This window comes from Oreochromis aureus, linkage group 14 (assembly GCF_013358895.1).
Source record: "Oreochromis aureus strain Israel breed Guangdong linkage group 14, ZZ_aureus, whole genome shotgun sequence".
In the NCBI taxonomy this organism is placed as follows: Eukaryota; Metazoa; Chordata; class Actinopteri; order Cichliformes; family Cichlidae; genus Oreochromis; species Oreochromis aureus.
This window is the reverse complement of record NC_052955.1, coordinates 37708521-37729614: the sequence shown is the minus strand read 5'-3', so window position 1 is coordinate 37729614 and position 21094 is coordinate 37708521. Positions and strand designations below refer to the sequence as shown.

Here is a 21094-nt window from a genome sequence, read left to right as displayed (position 1 = left end):
TGTTAGAATTCTTTTGATTTTAATTTCTAGTATCAGCTGATGTTTGCTGCAGCCACAGCTGTAAAACGGCTGTTCCAAACCAGATGTCCTTACTGAATCATCAGAGCTGAACAGGTGATGGAGAAACAGGTTTACCCTTAGGTGACATGAATGAGTTGAAGGAAGTTATGAACTGTTTCTGAGAGACAAATATACACCAAGCTCCTTTTTTTGTGTAGCTGACAGCTGGTAACTGTGCAGGGGCGGATCTAGCAAAGCTTTTGCCAGGGGGCCAGGTAGGGCATTAACAGAGAAAGGTGGACACAAAGATATACTTTTCTTTCTTACTCTCATATAAAATATTTAGCTTTTATTAAATAGTTATCTGAATCTTACAACCAAAGTTTGTATAATAATACACAAGATTGGCTGTAGACCATTGTTCATCATTCAGAACACTGTGTAAAAATAACAAAAAACAAAAAGTGAATGCAAAAGTGCATAAATATTTATTTTACGTGTTTCATGTGTGTGGCGGGGCGTGGTCTGCAGTGCCGCTGCAGGGGAGGTGGACCCACCTGAGCGGCACCTGCAATCACGCCTCTCGGGCGTAGTCTGTGCTCTCTCGGCTGTTTTTTGGGTGTGTGTCGGGCTGTGAGTTGAAAAGCTACAGCCGGCTGTTTGGGTACACAAACCATGTGTGAAAAGTGGTCCATAACGTAATGCTTCAAAGCGTGTTCATGCAAACATTGTCGGATCTGCCGTGGTACAATGGGACTTCTGCTCATGAACCTGTGTGCACAGCGTCTGCAAATCGGCGCTGTACGAAGTAACTTCATCTTTACACAAAACTGTAAGCTGTCATCTGTGAGGCGCGAGCGGTGTTTGTTTTTACCATAGTTCATGGTGGAGAATGGCTGCTCTGCTGAGTTTTGCTCTCTGTAGCTGTATGAATGGCAAACTACACTGATTACCAGCGGCATAGGCACACATAAAATTTCTTCTGAAATTTTCCCTTTCTAGTTTCTATTATTTTCATGGTGATTTCGATATAACAAAGGCTGCAACTTTGTTACAAAACTGTTGTGAATGCACATTGCTGATGCAAATCTGGCACAAAACTACTTTGCGAAGCACCTGCCCCTGGCTTCACTGCTGTGGAAACCTGTGGAAAAAAAACATGTGGGGCCAGTTTTCTAGCTGCCTGCTGGCCTGTTCGTGCCAGTGGCTATTTTCACCAAGCCCAGTTATGAGTTCACCTGAGAACTAGAAACACTAAATTAATTATGCTTTTTTCTTGTTGTCTCGTTTACTAGCTCATTATTTTGCAGATTTAGATGATGAAGATTGTAAATAATAAATCTTTGTATTAATATTTAAAAATATGAAAGGTAAAACCTTTTTTTGGACCCATAAGCAAACATGGGAGGAGTAAAAGATTTTCCACCACTGCTCTGGGGAAAGGGTACATCGGGCACTGGAAGTAATAATATATTACACGTCCAGGCAGGAAGGAATGCAGAAAGCTAAAAATACCCTCGCAGAGTGCAGCATGAATAAAAGAATAAAAACAGCTGAACACAGCTGTATTAGAATTAACTGGTATTTATATGACACTTTTCTATTCTTACAACTGATCACTCAACTGATCAGCTGTTTCTGTAACGCAGTGTAATTAATATATATTTATACTGATTTCTTTACTTTTTTCATTTCATTTTTTTTGCTTATTGACTATAAAGAATTATGTAGAAGAAGTTAAGCTATAAGTCACTGCAACACTCTATGGAGATTATGTGAAAATGCAGAAACTACCAGAAGCTAAAACTCTTCAAACCACCTTCAGTGCAAACAAATGGCTGACCTTGCACCTCTCTATATCTGGCTTCAAGTACAGTGTGCAATGAAATCAATAAAAGACTAGAAGTGTGCAGCAGGCATGCAAAAAGCTTCACAAGTATAGCAGATTAATAAAAAGCCAAAGGAAAATGTTATTATATAATTATATGATTAAGTATTGATATGTAAAGCCATCCGTCCATTAATTCCATCCATCCTTCCAAGATTTGGTTGACTATAATGGCATAATATTCACCTAAAATTAAAGTTAATCTTTTTGTTATTTAAATTGGTTTTAGCAATACATGAACAACCATTGTGTGATAGACAGTCGTTTCTTTTTAACAGGCAGGCGAAGACCCAGAAGGAGATTAAACTTCACAGATACAGAGAGTAAGACTAGAGTAAATGACAGGCAAGAGAAACATGGGAGAAAGGAGAAAAGACACTTTGACCGATGTGTGAAAACCAGATTACCATGGGAACCGGGCTTAACGTAAGATAAGTCATTCCAAAAAGGACAGAAAATATAAAGGTCAAAACAGATTATGAGCGTTTCTGACAGGAGGAAACTAAGAAAAAAACTAAGGAGCTAAAAATGGCTCCTTAGAAGAAGAAGAAATCTCTTCTTGAAAATTATATTTTCTTTATATATAAATATATTAAAAAAAAGAAAAAAAACGAGGACCAGAAAGAGTAAGATGAGCTCAGAGGGTCTCACAGGAAACAGGTATGTCTTCAATCTGTCACTAATCTCTGGCTAGAAGTAGAGATCTACTGATACCCCGCTACCAGCACAGATGAAATATTATGCCTTATGAAATCTTAAAGAAAACGCCCTACATGGTTGAGACAGCTTTAGCTTTTTCTTAGGATGAATCCTAACCTTCATCTAAAACTGCATGCTGAAAATTCTCCTTGTAAAGGCTAGAGAGCTGTACTGACCGCCTGTTTCGTTTTGGAGATGTCCTCCATCTGAACATGCAGGTCTTCAATCTCCACCTCCATGGACTTTCTAGCTTTAACTGCAGCTGCACAGGTGAACTCCGACTCCTCTAGCTGAAACACACAGACATTGAGGAAAAGAATGAGCTCAGGTCGACTTCACAGTTAGTATTCCAGTAGATATATTACAGTTTTTTTAATGGATTCTGGTCCCAGTCAAGAATCCAGGTGGCTGTGCTTTATTTGAAAAATCTTCTGCTTTGGATCAGAGGTTTTCAGACGGTTCAGTCCCGTAAGAAGGCACAGGGGAGTTGAAGTGAGGCCACAGACATTAATGCTTTGAGTCATAACTCAATTACATCAGGGGGTGTTTTACAGCTTAAAGCCTGAAAAACTGTCACAAAAAATAATCCAAGATTATGCTAATTACCATAAGAGGAGCATAAAAGGTGTTAACATGTAAATGGGCTGATGTCAATATTTGACTTCTTTCTTTCTTTGGTGTTTTCTATCTACTTAGATTAGGGGTCTTTCCATCTTTCCACAAGCCACAGATGATACCATGTTTTTGAAACTGCTGCTGTCAGTAATTTATGAAGTTGTCTTTTTGTGGCTGTACCTGATTCTTGAGTTGGGCTATCTCCCTCTTGCTGGGTGCGTTATTCTTTATGTGGTCCAACATGATCTGGGCATCTGCTAGCAAAGCCTTGGTTCTCTTCAAGTCCTTCCTCAAGCGCTTTTCAACCTCTATGTCACCACCTCTCACCTGGGAACCAAGATGACCAAAGTGTGACTCAACCGACTGAGTGGGACAAGTTATGGTAGTTATAGTAACACACAGTATGTTTTATCATTAAAGGAAGAATCCTTAGATTATCTAGCATACATAGAACTTTCTGAAAAAACTGAAATTTCTGATTTGATAAATTAAATTTGGCTACAGTGAAACAATACATATGAAGAAATTAACAATTTTAACTACTAGATAAACTTTCTCAGTATTTTCTTTCTGACTAAAGACAATATTTTTTGCATTACAAATGTTTTGAATATGTTTGAATAAACAAATGAATTATTGCCTTAGCATACATTTGCAAAAATGTCTAAAAAATGTAGTCTAAAAAAATATCATGAAACGGGTGATGCTTACATCCTTGATAACACAGCTTACACATATTGTACTAGTTCATTTTAAACATAAACACCTCACACAAATTGAAAAGTTGTTAAGTTTAATTTATTTGCCTGTGCTCATACAAAATTGGATCTGCAATCAGCAGAAGAAAATTTACATATCTGATTTGGTCCACAAGGCCAAATCTTCCTAAAACCTCAGGTCATACAAGTCAGATATTTAAAAAAAATAAAATAAATAAATAAATAAATTCCTTTTTTTTTTAACGGGTGCTGCTCCAGTTGCATTGTACTGTGTTTATTGTATTTACCTGGTCCTGTACAGACAGAAAGTTCGACTCCAGCTCTCTCTTCTCTTTCAGCACCTTCTGCTTCTCATCATACTCCTCTTCAAGCTGGACTTCCATTTGTTTTAGCTACACAAACACACACACAGTGATGCTTCACTCGTAATGCAACTGTTCAAGCAACCTTTTACACAGTCACCATATTAGCATATTATTTTCACATGCCAGCTTTTATTGATTAGCAATAATCAAAGTAAATTGCAACTGGCATGGTTTGGCTCAATTTGTTCACTTAGCAGAAAGAGAGGTAACTCCAAATCAATACAAAGTGAAACTGGGATCATAATGCCCTGTCACTGAACAGTTTGAGTATGCCAACAGTGGGAATCGTGTGCTATGGCCTTCAGCTATTAGACTGTCAACTGAACATTTATTGAAGAATTGTGGACAAGATTGACAGCACTCTCCACCACCATCACTGAAACGACAAATGAGGGAATTACTTTTGGGAAAACGGTGCCTCATTAAGCCCACAGAGTCCCATGAGCTGCAAAGAACCAAAGCAAAACGGGCACCTGAAGTTGTTCTTGTGACATGTAATAATGTAATAGCCCAACACCGTATAAACACCTTTTTCCCCCCCATTGTCACCCATGTGTACATGGGGCCAAAGTATCCTTGGACAAGATACAACAGCATTTAGGTGCACGTTGCTTATATGAATGAGTGCGAATGGGTGAATGAGGCAGGTACTAGCACCAGTCCATTTACCATCTTGTGTCTTTTAATTCGTCTTGCTAGTTTCTGGATTCTTCGTGAGTTAAGATTATAATCTCAAAAAAGAAAGGACTTTCTTCTCAAACTTTTCAGAGTATTTCAAGAAGTGAAGGCTATTAGTAAGGTTTTGATTAATTACACATTGATCCTATCCTGTGAGTCAAGTCAAATCCACCATTTTTAATTCTATTGCACATTTAAAAACAAATGCTGTTCTCTGAAGTGCTGTGCACCTAATAGAAATATGCACACACAGTCAAGTCAGGAAACACACAAAATCAAGCATGAAGGAAAAACATTTAAAACAGGGTACATGGAAGCTCTATGGTTTTCTGTGGTGTCTAGAAACCTCCCATAAACAACACTGAATTGATAGGAGTAGGGCTGCCACGATTAGTCGACTAGTCACGATTACGTCGACTATCAAAATCGTCGACGACTGATTTAATAGTCGACGCGTCGTTTGAAGCTTTGTAAGATCACAAAAGATGCAGGAATAAGTAGTAGGATTTAAGAGTGTAATAACGGACTGAAACAGAAGATGGCAGCACTGCATGTACAAGAGTGCCAGCTGCTGTTAAATCCCGAAGAAGAAGAAGTAGCTCTGTCCCAGAACTCATAGCGCAGCCCAGCTCAGTTTCCAACAATGGCGGCAGCTAGTTAGTTTTAATATTACTCTTATTATTCTTTCTGGGTCACAAAATAAACGTTTAACATATTTTCAGGCGAGAATGTAACTGTGTAAACCTCAAGTATCTGCTCAGTTTATCAAGACACCACATATTTTCAAAAGCGCTCCGACGTTTTCGGAGACGTCTGTTACCCACTAGCTCGATAGCTAGCCGGGGGCAAGGCTCGTGAGAACACCGGACTCCCGGCAAATCGTTTTCAAACCCACCTCCGTCTTTCGCTATTCAGGTTAAACATATAGAAGTCACTTAGATAACTTGTTAAATGTTATTGTTTGGTTTTTTTTTTAGTATTTTATTTGTTCCTGAGTAAATCGGTTTGCCTGAGATTAAAGTTATAGTTTATACACAGCTGAATAAACGTCAAGCAGACAACTGATTATCAGGAGTGTGAGATGCTCAAGTATATATACTCCAGTGTCCCGTTATATTTTAGATAGCAAGGAGTTTATTAAACTTCACCGAAACAATCTGCAAATTTCATTAAAATTTAATAAACTACCATCTTGTCTTTATTTTTAGTTAGCACATACCTTAAACACTTAAAGCTGTAAGCTAATGATAGTTATATAAGAGCAGATGCATGCTGGTGCAATAAGCTGTACGTTTTACGTCCAATGGATGCATGATCTGATTAGTCGACTAATCGCAAAAATAATCGGTGACTAGTCGACTATCAAAATAATCGTTTGTGGCAGCCCTAGATAGGAGTATGATTGGATCTTGTCATATTTTTGTCATCATTTCATTTATCCTTTGCTGTGCATGCCCTTACTGCTAATTTCTCCATCAGTGTCTCCAGATCTAGTCTCTAGCTGTGCCCCAAACCACAAATTTTAATCCTGCTTCTCCTAAACACTTGCTAACAAGTGTTAAAAAATGTGAAAAAGCACTTTCTCACCTTTTTGCTACATGATTGTCTGATCTCCTCCACTTCCTCATCTTTGCTCTCAATCTCCTTGGAATGGGTTTGACGCAAGCGCTCCATCTCCATCTCAAGACGTAGCTTACCCTGAAAGAAAGACAGACCAGATGTTAGATGCTCTGGACTCACTGTGGCTTAAAGAAGCATAATGTTAATGTTCCATCTTTGCCTTGATGGAGGTATGTGTCCAATGCCATTCATATTTCACAAAATATACTAGCAATATACTAGCATGACTTTCAGAAGGAGTTGAATGTGTACAGAAACAAGAATCATTAAATCTTACTGCAGATTTTGATAACTTTCTTTAAAGTTGCAGGATATTGGACTTGGATGTGGATGCACTCTTCTAATGTCCTTTTTGTTCCAAACTATCATCTTTGTAGTCTAAAAAGCATGACTACTAGCCTTAATACTAGTCTAAAAATAGCCTTAAAATGTCTTGATGCATGGTCAATCATCCAGTTAAGGAAATCCCAAAAAGCTGCTCCTGTTCATATGGACGTAGTGTTTTCAGTGGGAGAAATGTTTCGTCACAAATGACATCACTTGGATAACTTCATGGCCCGAGAAAGTGACTTGGCCACTTGGATGAGTGATGAAACATTTCTTCCACTGAAAACGCTACGTCCAGATGAACAGATTCAACTTTTTGGGAATATAAATAAAATGTTTTTACTAAGAAAAAATACAGCTTTAACTGGAGTTTTTTTAGTTTTTTCCTTTTTTGTGTGTACCTGCTCCAACATCTGGATGGTACCAGCCTGCTCATCAAGCTCTTCTTCTTGGTCTTTCACCTTTGCCTCTAGATCACGAAGCTGCTTTTTCACCTGCATAGAAAAATAACGATGTTCCAACATGAATACTTGATATTCAATTAATATATTAATGCAGCATAATATATCTATTTTAGTTGAACAGACAAAGAACAGTTTTGATTTTTTGTGGGTGTGCACTGGCACAAACAGATGGAGTGGATGGTATGACTAACTAAAAAAGGAATAGGAAAGACCTTGGCCAGTGATGCCTCATCCTTTGATTCTTGGGAGTTGAGATCCTGCACCTCGGCCTCCAGCTGCTCCAGCTTCAGGTTGACTGCGCAAGCTTCCAGGTCCTTGTCCTGCAGGACAGGTGATTAGAATCAGAACACAGAAAAGGGAACTGCCACATGTGCACGATGGGGGAAAGTTGAGATACTCTGCTCTACACATAGCCACAAAGTGGACACACACAAAAGGGAAGTTACAATTACAAGTTAAAATTACAAGCTTGTTCTCTTTAACAAGCATAGTATGAACCTGAAGGTCTTTACAATATATTAAAACTGCAATCAAGAGCTACAAGTTTCCATGGGAAAAAACTGTAGACTTGGCATGAGTTAGAAATACAATTAGAATAAAAATGTACAATCTTGGATCATATTAAACTCACAATGATGACACATGCTCATCTAAACATAGTGATTGTCTTTACTGCTCAAAGACAGTAAGTGACAGAGTAAATACAAAATCTAAATATGAATAGGATGCTGGATATTTAAATTTAAAATGCTGGGGTATCTGACACTAAATAACTCACAAATAACGCACCAAGTCCTAAGAAAAGAAAAAACCCCTCTCTAAAGCAACGTGCCACAGTGTAGACCACAGAGACACAGACCTCCAGCTGCTGCCGGAGGCCAAAGACCTCTCCGGTCAGCACGTCTTTCTCTCGAGCCAGTTTCTCCCTCAGGCTTCTCTCCCTCTGCACCTCATCCTGGGCTGCACTCAGCTCACTGTCAAACCTTTCAAAAACACACACACACATAAAACACTGTAATTTCTTTACAATTACTGTTGTTATTACACCATTACTAATGGGCCCTGCAGGAACCAGGCAGAGGTAGGTAAAGTAATAGAACTGTGTGATGACATGACAGGTAAAACCTGACTACATGTGTTTGTGTACTGACTTCCTCTGCTTCTTCTCCAAATCATGGTTGCGGCTCTGCTGACCCTCCAGGTGAAGTTTAGTGTCCTGCAGCTCAGCTGTCAGTCGCTGGGCTTTCTTCTTCAGCTGCTGGATATTTCGCTGAGACTCCTCATAATCAGCCTCCAGGTCACTGATCTGCACAAAAAGTATCCTCAATATGTTAAGAAGCCTGTTTGATGAATGCATAAAGTTAGCTCGCTAGCTTCCACCTAAACATGATATAACATGCTCTGAGAGATTTCTGAAAAATTAAAACGTACAGGTCTGCTATCACTTCCAACATAAATGAAGACAGAAAACTAAACAGCAGTGACTTTTGTAGGGTTACTGAAGTTGGACTAGCTGGTATATAATGACGTGCTACGTGATCGCTAGCAAAACAGCTACGTTAGCATAACATTAGCACAGTGAAGCTGAAGGATGAACGCTAACTTTTTTCCACTTGATAAAAGTTAAGAAATCAGCACACTAATCTGGCTCAGTTGGTGCATCAGGAACTACAGTGAAAAAGGGCAGATTCGAGGAAAACAGTGGTTATATTTTCCACACAATTATACAAATTCCTCATGTGTTTCCCTTGTATGAATGTATTAAATACATGAATGAATCTTCTCCTTTTCTAGGGCTCCTAGCATGGTGACACAGAGAAATAATAATAAAGGCAGCAAAATAAAAAAGACAAAATTTTGCATCAAGCAGCAAAGTGTGAACAAAGTAAATCATCTTTCTTACTGTCGATTCCTTAAAGTAGTCACAGTTTGCATTAATGACAGCTATGCACACTTCTGTTAAAAACTTAAACAGCTTCATGACATCATCACCTGAAATAATTCATTCCATTCTTAATGTGTTTAAAACTAACCAGCTTTGTTGTTATACCCTTGTTATCTCGGAGCCATGAAAGTATGTGTAGCATGTTTTGGTACGACACATTATTAAGAGACCTGATCTTGTCGGAATATACATAACTGAACAGTTTTTGTAATAAAATGAGGAAATCAGAATCAGATAATTAAGATAAAGCCTGAGATTTTACTGTAAACAAGAAGTTGAATTCTGTTCATAAATATGTATCAGTGTCCACTCACCCTCCTCTCCAGCTGCCGCTTGTTCTGCTGCTCCACCTCCAGTTTGTCATCAAGCTCCTGCTGCAGTCTCTTCTTAGTGAATTCGATCTCCCTGATTGCTCGCTCATACTTCAGCCTCCACTCTCCTCCTGTGATATTTCGTACTTTTATTGTCTACATCATGTGCTCTGTCACTTGTGCTGCAAGTGCTACCCCATGTACTCACTACCACACATGTATTTACTGTATCTAGCCATAAAAGACATTCTGAAAGGCTGAGAATAAAAACATTTAGATGCTAAGAACTAAATTCAACCCTGCTTAGTCTACGGCAAAACATTTCCAAGGATATCTTAAAGCAATTCATACATCTATTGTAAAGCTTAATTGAAATGCAGATTTCCTTTTCCAACAGGACTTAGCAAATGCCCACAGTGACAGTGTTATTACTGTGCTTGACTGACCTAGCTGGTCAGTCAAGCACAGTAATAACACTGTTACCTGACTAAACCCTATAGAGCGTCTTCAGGGTATTGTCCAGTGTCCATTAATTCAACATTCTCTTATTTTACCAACAAACCTCAATACTCTGAACTGCACTTTAGTAAGACCTATACAATTGTCAGTTATAGCCACGAGGAGCAACCTACAGGTACTGAATGTACTTCGGTCCTGCATAAATACCCCTCCATGAGTTTGGTGCTACATCATTTTTCCTTTACTGTAGTACAAACGTGAAAAGCTGTTGCAAGATGGAGACACTGAGGAATCAATTCTTCTTTCACAAAGTCTGCAGGCCACACAAAGACGGCTGGCAGCAGGCCTGCAGGGCGTCATGAACTGAGTCCTTGCTTCCCTTCTTGCGTTGAACCAATCCATCTCTAATGTACTTCTTCACATTGGATTTTTCTTGGCTTTTGTCAAAGCATCGATTGGACATTACCCCTGCGGTTCCTGCACCCCCACTAAAGAACACACACTGGGTTTTTCTAACAGTCTGGAATAACTGGTACTGTAACAGCTGTGCGGGGGTATGTGAAGTACAGTCCATTTAGGGAACAGAAAACATAACACAAACCACAAGAAAGATTTGATGATGTGAGTTTGTGCAGAGACTGTCAAGTGTTAATTTTGTTTGAGGTATTTAGAAAGCCTCAAGCGAAAGATAGAATTGCTGAAAGAGAAACTGTAGCAACCACTAACGTTCCTTGTTGGGGTTTTTTCCTTTGTTACATTACATACAAGATATAATGATGCTGCAGTAGTACACCCTCATAGACCTTAAAATAGTTACAAAAACAACTGTATAGGTTTACTAAAATGTAGCTCTTAGTATTGACGGGGCTCAACCATAAAAATGAGAGACAGTGAATTATTGCATGCAATTATAAATCTATAGAAGTACAAACAGGCTTTGGAACTGTGTAGCTCATTTGATTTAGTGACAAGAAGCTTGACACCTAGGACTGATCGGTGTCACTATGTCCTGATTGATAAGTACTGTTGTGCTGGGGAGGTCGTGTCTAACCTGTCTCATCATCTTCCACCTCTCCACTGAGTTCAGAAGCACGGATGAGTCGAGCCTCCATCACCTCCATCTCCATAGACTCCATCTCTTTCTTCATGCTGTCAAATTTGACCTGGTGGATGACAAGCAGCTTCTATAACAATGGCAACAAAACTCTACAAAGATTAATCAAGAAGGTGGTTTTGAAAAGGTCCATTACAGTGTTAAGACTGGAGTAGCACTTTTAACTGTGTGTAAAAGTTTACATGGCTCATGGGTCAGGTGAAGGGTCCCCTTAACATAATTTTGCTCACAGCTCAGAGAATGGTAAATGGTCTGGTTCTTATATAGCGCTTTTCTACTCTTCTGAGCACTCAAAGTGCTTTACACAACTTGTGCATTCACCCATTCGCACAAGCACATTTGTCTAAGTGATTCTTTTAGCTAACATTCACACACATTCATACTCCGATGGATGCATCGGAGAGCAATTTGGGGTTAATATCTTGCCCAAGGATATTTGGCATGCAGACTAGGGGAAGCCAGGAATCGAACCACCAACCTTCCGATCAGTAGGTGACCTGCTCTACCACCTGAGCTACAGCCACCACTAAGAGAAGGTCAGAACTGGGTCTGGGTGAAAAATATTACTTTAACAGTGCTTGGACTTTGGCTACATTAAAATATAACACATGTTCTTATTTATTTTCTTCTTTCTGCTTCTCCCTTTAGGTATCATCTACTTCAATTTCATTCTATCATCTTCTTTTGCATCAATCGTCTGCACATCCTTGAGTCTTCTCTGTGATCATCCTATCTTCCTCCTGTTGGCAGTTCAACATCTTTTGTCCAGTATATCCACCATCCCTGACTAAACCAAGTTAGCCTTACCTTCCTCGCTCTTACTCTCCTACTGCTTATACCCAAACTGATTTCAACATTCTTTCTCTGTCCGTTGGTCATTGACAAAGAAGCATTACCAAAGCCCCTTTGGGTCAAACAAATTCTGTAGGCCCCGCCACACACAGCAAAAGACTAGTTTTTAGTTGTGTAATTATTTAAAGTTGAAAGTCTCATTTTCTTAAAACTGGGTAGTTTGTTTCTTATTTGATGAACATTTCAGGTATCTAGGCTCTTTTACTGAATAGACAGTGAGCCAATTCAGCAGTAAATGTCATGACTGCTTAACATTACTACCCATGTGCGAATATGAAGCTGTTGTTCTTTTGTCATCTGATTTATTATTGCAAAAATGGCAGTTATGAAATACAAATAACAGTCAAAAACACTGCTACCACAACATTCAGTATATGTTGCAATGCATGAGCAAAAATGTCCAATTTCATTACACGGTCAAAGCAACGGTACAAGAATAATTATGGGACAGACACGCGAAGTCATTTTGTTACCTGGCTCAAGGGGCCCATGCTGCAAACCACAAACTGTAGGTAAGCAGTGCAAATTCAGGAGTGTTCCTCTCCTGAATATGAAGTGCATTCACAAGCCCAAATATCAAGTTTTCTGAGCTGGGTGAATAATACGCTCACCTCAAAGTAGAAGTCAAAATGAGGTAGCCCAGAAATACAGCATTATAGTAGCTGGAGACAACACTTTTCTCCAGTGTGCATGCATGTGTGTATGTTTCCATCTTTACCTGCAGGTCCTTCATGTCCTTCTCCAGACGCAGTCTCTCAGAAGTTTCTGTCTCCAGCAACTGGGAGGCAGATTCCCCAGTGTTGCGCTCATCAGCCAGCTCTGCTGACAGCTCTGTGATCTGAAGATTAAGTGTGAATATTGACAAATCTTGTATTAATGCTTGGAAGAACTCTCAAAAATTGTGAGATTTTATTTTAGGGTCAGTTCGGAGATTGTAAAATTTGTTGTTAGGAGCTAATAGACAGGGTATCATCTGAGACCTGATAAGTAAAAAATGAGAACTGATTGACTAATGCTAACTAAGCCTTGCTAAAGAAAGAAGCTATATTTCAGTTGTCATTTGTCTTTATGTCATAGGAGGATGGTATAAGAACAACAAGGCCAAATGTTAAGAATTTTAGAGGGGACAAAGGAAGAACCATGCTGAACACTCCAGCTCAGAGGTTTGGGTCACTTAAAAATGTAAATGTTTTTCAAGAAAAAGACTTCTGTTTTCACTGAGCAGAAATGGATCATAACCCTGTTAAAACACAGTTAACAATTATCATCATCACTTATCATAAATCATAGAAATTATACTCAGTAGTTAAATCTGTATCTCTGTAGGAATGCAGATGACCAATGTTAGCAAACATCACTCCAGAGAACCACCTGCACTTTTTGTTTCCTTCAAGTTTATCAAGTTCATGCAATAACAGAGATTAGCTATCTGCTGAGACTTGAGAAATACGGTAACAATTTTAAATGTGTTAATCCCAAATTTTAAGAATTCTATTGATTATTTTTAGGAGTAACTCAAATCTCCCATTGTGTGTGTGTGTGTGTGTGTGTGTGTGTGTGTGTGTGTGTGTGTATATTTTTACCCGGCTCTCGAGACGGTCACTGTTGAGTCTCAGCTCATTCCTCTCTTTCTCTACCTTCTCTAGCTTCTGCTTGAGTTGCTGGATCTCTTCCTGATAGGGAATATGCAAAAGATGGTTTTATTTATTTATGTATTTAAAAGGGACAATGCAGTTTAATAAAGTTCCAATATGGAGCACGAAACTGATGTGCTGCACGTGTTGCTCATTTTCAGCGCTTGTCTGGCTTTTACATTCACAATACACAAACAAATTACAAAACTCAATTACTTAAAACCATATTGCGCTATGATTAAAAAAAACTATAAAGAATTCAGTGTGAAACGCAGCTTTTAAAAAACAAGCCCAAAAAGCAGAAAAGCTGGGGAAAAAATAAAAATTATTTTGAAAAGTATGGATACTTGTAAAAGTATAAAATGATTAATTAAAAAGACTACAGCACTGATTTACCCTTAAGTAACCTTTGACCTGTAAAAGACTCAATTCTGTAATTGATTTGATTTTGTGGAAAGTGTGTTCCATAGATGACAAGCTTGCATAGAAAATGCTGACTGTCCGAATTCGATCTGCGATATGGTATTTTATAGTAGCCTGTCACGTACATGTTAGTGCACTGTGAAAATACACTTAATTTAATAATAATGCTTTTCTCAATTTCGCTAAACTGAATCATGTGTTTTAATTAAAAATAACAATAATAATGATAATAATGTCCCCTTTAGGGCTGCACCAAGAAGGGTATCCAGTTTAAAACTCCAAAATCAAACATGCAGGGCTATCTGCGGTGGCGACCCATCAACTCAGATGTTAGCAAATGGATATGATGTTTAACTGACTAAATAACGGCTTTATTTAAGATACGTACCAGGCATGTACCACCAGTGTGGTAACTCTGTATGTGTTCATGTGCTTAAACTTACATCCTTGCCACGGATCTGTTCCTCAGTGAGCTGCACCTCTATCAGAGGTCTGACAGTGGTGAACAGCTTCCACCACGGCCAGTCTTTGACACCACGATTCTTCTTTATGTTCTTCTGGATGCAGCGGATTGCCAGATCCTGAATCTGTCACACAAATACAACAACATTAAGAAAAAGACCACAAAACTGAACAATGAAAGTATTAACAGATGCAAAAAGGAAGATAACCAAAAAAGTACTATGTGGGGAGACTGAGATTTGTTCCTCCTTGTACCAAAAAGAGATTTAAAGCTTCAAAGCCTCAAAGACAGATCCTACCAGTAACATCTAATGGTCAGCTGTAATTACAGTGGTCATAAACTTTCAACTCCAGTTCCAACACAAAGGCAAGAATTCATTCTAAGGATCATCGCCCACACATGAAAGTGTCACAACATTTTGAAATGTCAGTTTACTATAAAATGTTTAACAGTAAAACCACCAAGGGGGTCGTTTTGACCCCATAGAAATTAATGCAAAACCACTATTGCAGTACAAAGGGTTGCCTAGCAGCACTTTTTGTTATGAAGGATGCTGTAACATGAGCCAGAGTAAGCTAAATGTGATAGACAAATATAAATATATAATGATTGTAGTTAAATAAATGGATGAATGGATCATGCAAAAAGTGATCTCTCAAATGATATGAAGCCATTTTGAGGTAAAAGAATATTCCTGTCACCAGGTAGAAGCTGCAATCACTTTTGGCAAAGTGACTTTTATATATCCTTCACTTATCCAGGTATAAACACTCACGGAAGCATCTGGCCAAGAGGGCAGCAGAAAGTACAACAAATATAATATGATAACAGTTCCATAAAGATATGTAAAGTGGCCAAAAAGAACTGCATTGATTATAATGTAGAACACATAGTGGGTACTATAAAGGCAGAATCAAAAAGATACTTGCAAAACAGGTCATTTTTTAAAATGTATATATAGGTTAACCTCTTGATAATTTCTGTTCATAAGCAAAGATATTGACATTAAAAACACATTTGACATTTAAATACTTATTTTGCCAAACTTCGCTTAAACTAGAAAAAAAATAACATGAAAATGAACAACTTAACTTCTTCAATAACAGGTCACAATCAAAATGGCCCATTCTGGCAGGTGTTGTGTTAAAGTGTTACTACTTATAATACTTGAAACATAACTTAGATTGCTATGACAGGTTTATGCTGTAAAGGGAGATGACAGGTATTTCAGCTTCAGTGTTTTGGAGGTATGATTGAAGGTTTGTGAGAAGTTCTGACCACTGAAGAATGCTATGAAGCAAAGAGGAAGAGATCTTTAGAAGAGCGCTAAAGATTTGAATAAGTCACATCACTTCCAGTGTTTCATTGTGATGCACAAAGCATCAAATCTCATCAGTCATGTAACCATGGAGATTTGAAACAGGCCTTAACAAAGTGTTTTGAACCAGTCTTTATCAACAGAGTAAAACAGGCTTCAGAGCCTCAGTGTCAAACATCCAATCTTTAGTCATCAGAAAAGGCATAGCTGTCTGTGATTTGGCAGTCAGATATTTACAGTTAATTTGATCATTCAGATATTTTGCAATGCAAATTAACCAAAACTATTTCTAGTAAGTAGTTTTCCATTCATCCATTTAAATCTAATGTAATAAATAACAGAAACTTAAAATATTCTTGCACACATACTCCTTTATAGATCTGTGTCATGGTTTTGGTACCGGTGTTACATCTTTCACCATCTTACAATGCTGTGATTGCAGCCATTCCCCAGCTCTCTGTGAATTGTACTCATGGCCATTGATCAATAGTTTTTGATCAGTGGCTGCTGATCAATGGTCATCTGGTGCAGATGGCAACAGATTTTAGATTTACTAGAGTTAATTGTGGTATTATTGCAAACAGACTGCATATAAGTGCTGACTTGAACCTGTTCAATTGGAAAACTAATCGCAGACCGAGTCTGTCTTGCTGCTATTTTATCGTCATCTTGATGGACCTTTTGAAATCCTTTGAAGACAGTAGTTAGTAGTCTCAGACCAGGTCCCTATCTTTGAAAAGACCACTTCAAAGATCACAAATTTGTCGCCATAATTTTGGTCAGGACATGGACCCCCACCACAGTTTTCCATAGTAAGCCTAAGAGAGTTATAGCTATGTTGAAGAGTAAAGACAGTCAAAGTAACAAATACTGACTTTCAAGCTTCAAGTCTTATATGTTGCATGTCTGAATATGTTTCAGTAATCACTTCTTCCTATTTTCCTAGCAAAGGGAAAGAGGGCTGGCTCAAGATTTTTTTTACTTCATCAAAAGTTTAGATCCAACATTCTTATACATTTTGTTTCAAATGCTTTCAAAAGATGACAGTGACAGTAACACTCAGTCTGAATACAAGCAGCAGCATCTTTCTCAATACACCTGTTCCCTGTCAGGGTGGGGAAAGTGTAGTGGGGATTCTTTCTTTAGGCAACTGTTTAATTAGGCTCAGCGTTGGCTGGCTGGCAGTGGAATCCCCCGTGCTCCTCAACTCTCAACTGTTCCTATGAATGTCAAAAAGAGAGAGAGTGGAGACAGACTGCAGGGCTTCAAAGCAGTCAGCAGATCTCTTCTATTTGTCTGTTCCTCCGTGGCGAAGTGGAGTCTTCATCTTTCTCTAGCTTTTCTTTCCTTTTTTCCCTTTTCCCCATCATCCTTCTCCATCTCACTTATTTCCTGGAGTGCTTTGAATGCAACTCCCTCAGGGAGAGAGGGGGTAGGATATGAGGAATTTGGAAGACAACAAGGAGGTTCCCTAGAGCAGGGAAGCGGGTTAGATGGGTAAACAAACTAACTGGTTGTGTCTTGTGGCAAAATAAGCAAACCTGATTGTTATACAAATTACAGCACAAATTCACGTTCTAAACTAAGTCCATCTGTAAGAATGAAAAAGGACAGACATGGATAAATCTTAAATTTTTAGTTTCATTAGCTTTTTGGCTAATGTTGAACGCTCAGTATACTGAGTCTGTAAAGTTACAGAGCAGCATTGCATAAAAGTTGCCAGCACCCAGCTGACTCAGTAACTGCAGAGTTCAATCAAATCCTACATTTTTAAAGCTCCCTTCGGCATTCATTGCTTAACAATATCCATTTAATGTATGTTTTATGGGTAAGCAGATTGGATTTAATGCGTCTTTAAAGTTTATTCACAGGGCTGTGATACTGGATTTGACTGATGTCTATCACTTTCACTTTTCATTCTAGTAATTTTTAGAACTCAGCAAATCCAGCATTTCTTACTGCTCCTTTACATTAAAAGCACTGAAGTGATGAAATGCTGGGTAACTTATTCAGAAGATATTTTAGACATATGTCATTGTGAAGATATGAACTTGTCAAGGCATCCTAAGGTGCATTCGAAGACAAACTACAGTGTGAGCCATTTCCTCTTATCTGCTTTGAGATTTCAACCAAGTCTCTGCAGGATGCCTATGAACAGCACACTAGCAACTAACTATTTACAACGGCGTAAAAGAACTGTGCCCAGTTCTACATCAATTACATGAGATTACTGTTTGCCACAAGAGATGACGCTCAAACTGAATTCTTTGGGGGATAACATGAAAGCCAAACGCCCTTGAAAAGTCATTTTTGTTGGCAGCCCTGAGACCAGTGCTGCAAGACAGAATAAAATGAAATGGTAATGAAAGCTTAATCTCCTAACACACACATAAACACTTACCAGAAATACAAACACTGTATACCAAATTAACTTAGTGTACACATGAGAAAAGTTTCACAAGCAGCATGAACACTTCTGTGAAGCTACACATAAAGTCAACAGATCTCCACTTGCATTTTTGCGAGGCAGCACCAGTGTTTCCCACTTGTCAGGTTATTATTTTACACACATGCACGCAGAGAAGAAAATGACTAAAGCACAATCATCCAAACAGGTAACTTGTAAAACATCCTTAAAGCTTCTTTGCAGCAACCTAAATACATCTAAACTGGTTCAACCTCACTTTTATTTCAGGGGAACTGTCAAATAATTGAAACAGGGGCAACTGTAGCTCAGGTAGTAAAGCAGGCAGTCTACCGATCGGAAGGTCAGTGTAACGATCTCCGGCTCATCCAGTCCGAAGTGCCGAAGTATCCTCGGATCCTTGGTCAGACTTCACTCCCCCGATGCATCCATCAGATTGTGTGTGTGAATGTTAGATACAGCATTTAGGCATAGATAAAAGTGCTGTCTGAATGTGATTGAGTAAATGAGATTTTTAGTAGAAAGCACTTTGAGTGCTCAAGTGAAGTAGCAAGGCGCTATAAATAATAGTCTATTTACCATTTAAAAAAACTCTAGTTTTCTAAATGGTAAGTAGCTTTTTTGTATTTTAATATTTGTATTTTAATATTATCACACCTGCTTCTGGACAATGAATTTTAAGGTACTAATAATGTATTGTACTATTTGAAATAAATATACATGTATAAAAAAATGCAAAATCATACTTTTGTTGTATAAACGTTGCCTTGGTTTGTCTTTTAGTCAGTTGGGTTAACACTTCTATGCATATTTTTAACCCCAAAATTGGGTTTTATCTGGCAGACATGTTTTGTCCCTTATCTCAAGACTCACTGCTACTCTTTGCCTTCAACACCAACTTCTGACATAACTGAGTCTGAGACTCTGTGCAATGCCTGTAAACAGCACATTAGCAACTAGCTATTTACAATGACATGAAAGAAATTAACCCAATTCCAGTCTACATCAATTATACGAGATAACTGTTTGCCATAAAAGCCGCGGCTCAAACCGTGGCCTTGAGGCAATAATAGCCATGGCTGCACTTGTGGCTCCTTACTGGTTGGCCCTGATGTCTCCTTGGGGACTGATGACATCCAGTGTTTGTTTTTTAAGACGATTACCAGGAGAGCATTTCCAAAAGGATTGATGACACACGGGTGCTCAAGATTATGATTGATTACGTGTTTTTTATGGCCTGTAATGTCCTAATAGTTCTACTCATTCTGCATTCAAAGTCAATCTCAGAAATCAAGCTTTTTTGGTTATAGTGTAGTAAAATAATAAGGTCATACCAATGAGGCATAAAAGGTACAGACAGATTAAAGGTGTGTCCTGCATCCCCAATTTCTTCAGTTTCTTTCCTTAAAGATTTCCTCTGTCATCTATCTACCTGATATATTCCTTATAGGTGATTTCAAATGCCAAATCCCAACAACAGTCACCTCAAAGGTATGTAAATGCAAATGCAGAACAAAACTAAACACAATCAAAAATCCATCCATCTTCATCCGCTTTATCCGAGGCCGGGTTGCGGGGGCAGCAGCCTAAGCAGAGAAGCCCAGACCTCCCTCTCCCCAGCCACCTCCTGAAGCTTATCCGGGGGAATACCAAGGCGTTCCCAGGCCAGCCGAGAGATATAATCTCTCCAGCGTGTCCTGGGTCTGCCCTGGGGCCTCCTCCCGGTGGGACATGCCCGGAACACCTCACCCAGGAGGCGCCCAGGAGGCATCCTTGTCAGATGCCCGAACCACCTCAACTGGCTCCTTTCGATGTGGAGGAGCAGCGGCTCTACTCTGAGCCCCTCCCGGATGGCCGAACTTCTCACCCTATCTCTAAGGGAGAGGCCAGCCACCCTTCGGAGGAAGCTCATTTCTGCCGCTTGTATCCGCGATCTCGTTCTTTCGGTCACTACCCACAGCTCGTGGCCATAGGTGAGGGTAGGGACGTAGATCGACCGGTAAATTGAGAGCTTCGCTTTCACACTCAGCTCCCTCTTCACCACGACGGACCGGTGCAGCGTCCGCTGCAGCCGCAGCACCAATCCGTCTGTCGATCTCCGGCTCCCTTCTCCCATCACTCGCGAACAAGACCCCGAGACTTGAACTCCTCCACTTGGGGCAGGAACTCATCCCCGACCCAGAGTGGGCACTCCACCCTTTTCCGGCTGAGAACCATGGCCTCAGATTTGGAGGTGCTGATCCTCATTCCCGCTGCTTCACACTCGGCTGCGAACCGCTCCAGTGCGAGCTGGAGGCCTTCACCTGATGAAGCCAACAGAACCACATCATCCATAAAAAGCAGAGATGAGATTCTGAGGCCACCAAGTGAAAGCCCTCCGCCACTTGGCTGCGCCTAGAAATCCTGTCCATAAAAATTATGAACAGAACCGGTGACAAAGGGCAGCCCTGGCGGAGCCCATCACCCACCGGGAATGAGTCCGACTTATTGCCGGCAATGCGAACCAAACTCTTGCAATGGTTGTATAGGGATCGAATGGCCCGTAGCAATGGGCCAGACACCCCATACTCCCGCAACACCTCCCACAGGACACCCGAGGGACACGGTCGAATGCCTTCTCCAAGTCCACAAAACACATGTAGCCTGGTTGGGCAAACTCCCATGCACCCTCAAGTATCCTTGAGAGGATAAAGAGCTGGTCCAGTGTTCCGCGACCAGGACGAAAACCGCATTGTTCCTCCTGTATCCGAGGTTCGACTAACGGACGAACTCTCC

The 21094-nt window shown here is 39.6% G+C and overlaps 1 protein-coding gene across 8 annotated transcripts in view; it reads right to left on the bottom strand.

Annotated features, from left to right (window-relative positions):
• myo18ab (myosin XVIIIAb) overlaps positions 1 to 21094 on the bottom strand; it is a 149194-nt gene that overhangs the window by 26205 nt on the left and 101895 nt on the right. For all 8 annotated transcript variants that reach the window (XM_039622625.1, XM_039622629.1, XM_039622628.1 and 5 more), the window contains 13 exons: positions 14557 to 14700; positions 13640 to 13729; positions 12775 to 12894; positions 11142 to 11253; positions 9635 to 9762; positions 8527 to 8681; positions 8235 to 8358; positions 7588 to 7695; positions 7313 to 7405; positions 6552 to 6662; positions 4209 to 4313; positions 3383 to 3529; positions 2764 to 2877 (listed from right to left, as the gene is read on the bottom strand). In XM_039622625.1, the coding sequence (XP_039478559.1) occupies positions 2764 to 2877; positions 3383 to 3529; positions 4209 to 4313; positions 6552 to 6662; positions 7313 to 7405; positions 7588 to 7695; positions 8235 to 8358; positions 8527 to 8681; positions 9635 to 9762; positions 11142 to 11253; positions 12775 to 12894; positions 13640 to 13729; positions 14557 to 14700 (1551 nt within the window). The remainder of the gene's footprint in view (positions 1 to 2763; positions 2878 to 3382; positions 3530 to 4208; positions 4314 to 6551; positions 6663 to 7312; positions 7406 to 7587; positions 7696 to 8234; positions 8359 to 8526; positions 8682 to 9634; positions 9763 to 11141; positions 11254 to 12774; positions 12895 to 13639; positions 13730 to 14556; positions 14701 to 21094) is intronic.